General features: G+C 32.4%; 1 protein-coding gene across 1 annotated transcript; it reads left to right on the top strand.

Moving 5' to 3' along the window:
• Positions 1-1,060: 1,060 nt before the first annotated feature.
• On the top strand, positions 1,061-2,867 carry Cyp6a16 (Cytochrome P450 6a16). The gene is made up of 2 exons (XM_073965242.1): positions 1,061-2,209; positions 2,274-2,867. Exons 1-2 carry the CDS (start codon positions 1,138-1,140, stop codon positions 2,687-2,689), a joined length of 1,488 nt encoding a protein of 495 aa, XP_073821343.1. The 5' UTR covers positions 1,061-1,137; the 3' UTR covers positions 2,690-2,867.
• Positions 2,868-5,726: the final 2,859 nt, after the last annotated feature.

Here is a 5,726-nt window from a genome sequence, read left to right as displayed (position 1 = left end):
AATGTCAAAGTTTATAAAAAGTGTAAATATTATCTATATTATAAAATGAATTGAATTGAATTGAAAAATTGATTTGATGGTGGGTAAAAAAATAATCAAGGTTTATTCATTTGATGTTGGATGAAAACATATTCTTTATTGCTGTGACGGCTAATGAAAAATATTCTTTATAAAATCCACGTTTATTGCTGTGATGGTTGGTAAAAAAATATACTTTAAGAAATCCACTTTTGTTGATTTGATGGTGGATGAAAAATATCCTTTAACAAATCCTCGTTTATTGCTGTGATGGTGGTTGAAAAATATTTTTTAAAAACTCATCGTTTATTGTGTGTCACATTCTTACCCTCATTTAGTGATTAGAATCAATTCGTAGACATTTTTGCTATGCTATGATGACTTGTCGAAATCATTTGACTTGTTGTTGTTAATGCTTAATGATAACATGGTGTGGTTATCTTGTATTGTCACTATTCAATGTAAGCAAAATATGAGTAATTCGTTGGAAAAATTTGAACTCAAACATTTTGTGACGTGACTTTTATTGGTGGATTATACATGATGTTGTGATTCGTTTTTGAAAACCATAAACTTTATATGTATGAAGCAAAAGGAAGAGAATGAGAAGAACCATTAGTGGCTTGGAGAGCCAGAAATCTAAATAAAGGAATGACTTCCAAACTTAGAACTACACTTTAATTGAGGTACCTCTTTGAAACAAGCTCAAAAGTTTTGCAATTCAAACCGTGTTGAAATGGATTAACTATGTCGGTCCATTCCTTCAGGGTTCTTGAAGGTTCATTAGACAAATTTCCCCATATTTCTTAATTGGATTTTATGCCCAAAATTAGGTGAAGTGGTCTTTTGTGATGGACTTTGTTGTTGTAAAATTGTTTCTGCTTTTGGGAACCTCACTTCATTGGACTTCTCACTTTCCGCCCACATATCAGTGTTTTCTTTGTATTTGGTTTTATACAGATAACAATGCTGCTTTGTCATTGTTTCGGAAGATAAGATGACAAGTGAAAGATAATCTAAAACAAAACCACATTTCAGTAATTTTCAGTATCAGTTCACCGCTACTGGTTGGTAAACGCATTAGCCACCAGACATTCATTTAAAAAACACCAGACAACCATGAACATTTGGCTCTTAATTCTTTGGATTATATTTTCGGCTTTGTATGCCTATTTGAAGCTGAAAACATCTTACTGGGACTTAAAGGGGGTGCCACAACTCAAAACCGGTCTGTGGGGTGTTGTAAGTCGTATTCGATCGCTACATCATTCCGATTTGTGGCAAGAAATCTACAATGAATATAAGGGAAAGGTAAAAGTTGCAGGTACCTATTGGTATACCCGTCCCGTGGCAGTAATACTCGATTTGGATTTGGTAAAGACGGTGTTGATCAAAGATTTCAATTTGTTTGTGGATCGTTTTGCCAATCACAATAAAAATGATATTCTCAGTCAACATTTATTTAGTGCCGATTGCAAGGTATGGAAGGGACTGAGGACAAAATTGACACCCACTTTCACCTCGGGAAAAATGAAATTTATGTTTCCCAGCCTAGTGGAAGTTTCCCAGAAATATGTGCAAACGCTAGATGCAGAGTTAGAAAAGAATCCTGAGCAGTGTTTGGAAATGTATGACTGGAATGGTAGATTCACAACCGATGTTATTGGCAGCTGTGTCTTTGGTGTTGACTGTAATAGTATACGTAATCCCAATGCCGAGTTTCGTACAATTGGTCAAAAGGTATTTGGCTCGGATAAACCAATCATTAAATGGCGTATGCTAAAAACGGTCTATATGAAATATTTGCGCTATTTTGGTGCCAAGCGTTTTCCAGACGCATTAGAAAAATTCTTTTTGCGAATTGTCAATGACACAGTGCTGGAGCGGGAACGTCTCAATATTCATCGCAACGACTTTATTGACATTCTTATTGAATTGAAAAATCAAAAAGATGACAAGGGTCAGCCGTTGTTGAGTTTGGAACTGATAGCTGCCCAGTTGTTTGTGTTCTTTGTGGCCGGCTTTGAGACATCATCGAGTAATATGAGCTATGGTCTTTATGAACTGGCCAAAAATCCCGATAAACAAGACATTCTAAGGCAGGAGATATTGGATGTTCTGCAGAAACACAACAATAAGCTAACCTATGAAGCCATGATGGAAATGTCCTACTTGGATCAGGTAATATCAGGTATGTAAAGTTACCCTCTGACCCCCAAAATTTCTTCAACCACAAACCGCTTTTTCCCTTGCAGAAACTCTACGCCTCTATCCCGCATTGTCGTTCCTGCAACGTATCTGCATGGAAGATTATCGTGTTCCAGATACAGATGTTCTTTTGGAAAAGGGCACCTTTGTAACCATACCCGTTAAGGCCATACATTATGATCCGGAAATTTATGAAAACCCCACAGCATTTCGGCCAGAACGTTTCCATCCCTCAGAGCAACAAAAGCGCCATCCTCAAGCATTTTTGGGTTTTGGTGATGGTCCACGTAATTGTATTGGCTTACGTTTTGGCCGCATGCAAGCTAAAGTTGGTCTCATAGCTCTTCTATCGAAATATCGTTTTTCCGTTTCCTCGAAGACATTGGATAAAATGGAAATATCCAAGCACAGCTTTGTTATGGTTCCCGCCAAGGGAGTTTGGTTAAAAGTTGAAAAATTGTAAAATAAGTCATAAAAAAATCTAAAGCTCTCTCTTTTGAGTAGCAACTATGAACAAATAAGATTTCCTATAAGCACGAATTCTTAACAAATAATCGTGGATTTTTTAAAGAATATTTTTATATTCACCAACAATAAACGTGGATTTTTTAAAGAATATTTTTATATTCACCAACAATAAACGTGGATTTTTTAAAGAATATTTTTATATTCACCAACAATAAACGTGAATTTTTAAGAATATTTTTTCACCCACCATCACAAAAACAAACGTGGATTTTTTAAAGAATATTTTTTCACCCACCATCACAAAAACAAACGTGGATTTTTTAAAGAATATTTTTTCATGGACCTTCATGACAAATAAACGTGGATTTTTTAAAGAATATTTTTTCATGGACCTTCAGACAAATAAACGTGGATTTTTTAAAGAATATTTTTTCATGGACCTTCAGACAAATAAACGTGGATTTTTTAAAGAATATTTTTTCATGGACCTTCAGACAAATAAACGTGGATTTTTTAAAGAATATTTTTTCATGGACCTTCAGACAAATAAACGTGGATTTTTTAAAGAATATTTTTTCATGGACCTTCAGACAAATAAACGTGGATTTTTTAAAGAATATTTTTTCATGGACCTTCAGACAAATAAACGTGGATTTTTTAAAGAATATTTTTTCATGGACCTTCAGACAAATAAACGTGGATTTTTTAAAGAATATTTTTTCATGGACCTTCAGACAAATAAACGTGGATTTTTTAAAGAATATTTTTTCATGGACCTTCAGACAAATAAACGTGGGTTTTTTAAAGAATATTTTTTCATGGACCTTCAGACAAATAAACGTGGATTTTTTAAAGAATATTTTTTCATGTACCTTCAGACAAATAAACGTGGATTTTTTAAAGAATATTTTTTCATGGACCTTCAGACAAATAAACGTGGATTTTTTAAAGAATATTTTTTCATGGACCTTCAGACAAATAAACGTGGATTTTTTAAAGAATATTTTTTCATGGACCTTCAGACAAATAAACGTGGATTTTTTAAAGAATATTTTTTCATGGACCTTCAGACAAATAAACGTGGATTTTTTAAAGAATATTTTTTCATGGACCTTCAGACAAATAAACGTGGATTTTTTAAAGAATATTTTTTCATGGACCTTCAGACAAATAAACGTGGATTTTTTAAAGAATATTTTTTCATGGACCTTCAGACAAATAAACGTGGATTTTTTAAAGAAAATTTTTTCATGGACCTTCAGACAAATAAACGTGGATTTTTTAAAGAATATTTTTTCATGGAACTTCAGACAAATAAACGTGGATTTTTTAAAGAATATTTTTTCATGGACCTTCAGACAAATAAACGTGGATTTTTTAAAGAATATTTTTTCATGGACCTTCAGACAAATAAACGTGGATTTTTTAAAGAAAATTTTTTCATGGACCTTCAGACAAATAAACGTGGATTTTTTAAAGAATATTTTTTCATGGACCTTCAGACAAATAAACGTGGATTTTTTAAAGAATATTTTTTCATGGACCTTCAGACAAATAAACGTGGATTTTTTAAAAAATATTTTTTCATGGACCTTCAGACAAATAAACGTGGATTTTTTAAAGAATATTTTTTCATGGACCTTCAGACAAATAAACGTGGATTTTTTAAAGAATATTTTTTCATGGACCTTCAGACAAATAAACGTGGATTTTTTAAAGAATATTTTTTCATGGACCTTCAGACAAATAAACGTGGATTTTTTAAAGAATATTTTTCCATAGACCTTCAGACAAATAAACGTGGATTTTTTAAAGAATATTTTTTTCATGGACCTTCAGACAAATAAACGTGGATTTTTTAAAGAATATTTTTTTCATGGACCTTCAGACAAATAAACGTGGATTTTTTAAAGAATATTTTTTTCATGGACCTTCAGACAAATAAACGTGGATTTTTTAAAGAATATTTTTTTCATGGACCTTCAGACAAATAAACGTGGATTTTTTAAAGAATATTTTTTTCATGGACCTTCAGACAAATAAACGTGGATTTTTTAAAGAATATTTTTTGGTGTTCTAGCTTCCCCTAATTTTTATTTTTTTGTATCATTAAATGTTAATAACTTTTCCCTCATTCATGTCAAACTTGTAAAACACACATTAAAAATGTAATGTCATCATTAGAAATTTAAACACTCAAAGAACGACTGCGGCGACGACAACAACCACAATAACAACAGCAACAGGAACAAAAACAACAAATCAGAATCAGGCAAATTGCAATATTGCATGAGGGTGGTATTTTAAATGGCAACAACAACATCAACAACCGAATGTGCTTTACAAAATCCCCCCTCGCAAAACAAAAAATCTTTGCAGAAATCCAAAACCAGTTCATATTAGTCACACAGTGCTCGCGACATAAAGTCATATAGATTTTATGATTGTGAAAATAATAGCAGGTCCTAAGCCTGAAAACATTTAATGACACTTTTTCAGTATGATTTTCAAAATCTCACCATAAAATCATAATAATTTTATACTACGGTTGTTGTAAAATCCGCACGAAAGCTGCCTGGTCTTTGTACAAAATTAATGATAGTTATTTTTTGCGAATAGTTTTAGAAAAGGATGGAGGAACAATAACACGAACAATTGGAGCGAAAAAAAATTCAATCACATAAATTTGTTAACAAAGTATTGGCAGGGCAAAACTACACAAATAATCGGACAAATACCATTTTTCAAAAACCAATAAAAATCTAATATTCAACACAATTTTATGTTGTTGTCTTGTTGTCTAACCACCCACCATGACATTTTGAAGGTTTAGCAGAGTGTGGGTATAATAAATTTCTAATATTGGTGCCAGTGTGTGGTTGACACGCGTAACAACGTGAAGGTTTTTTTCTTTTCTGCTAAAAACAAAAGGACTTCGAAGAAAGGAGAAAAAATCTAATACAATAATTGCTTCAATATATCAAAATCTTTTATAGAGAAAATAACTGAAACTTACAGCTCTATGCAGGTGG

This window comes from Musca autumnalis, unplaced genomic scaffold, assembly GCF_047663935.1.
Source record: "Musca autumnalis isolate F117 unplaced genomic scaffold, ASM4766393v1 scaffold_2, whole genome shotgun sequence".
NCBI lineage: Eukaryota > Metazoa > Arthropoda > Insecta > Diptera > Muscidae > Musca > Musca autumnalis.
The sequence above is the reverse complement of the archived record's forward strand: the minus strand, read 5'-3'. Positions and strand labels throughout refer to the sequence as shown.

Bases quoted from the DNA above. Each gene is read 5' to 3' on its own strand.
- Cyp6a16 (XM_073965242.1), top strand. From the start codon at position 1,138: ATGAACATTTGGCTCTTAATTCTTTGGATTATATTTTCGGCTTTGTAT. The intron at 2,210-2,273 runs GTATGTAAAGTT...TTTCCCTTGCAG, and splicing joins CTTGGATCAGGTAATATCAG to AAACTCTACGCCTCTATCCC.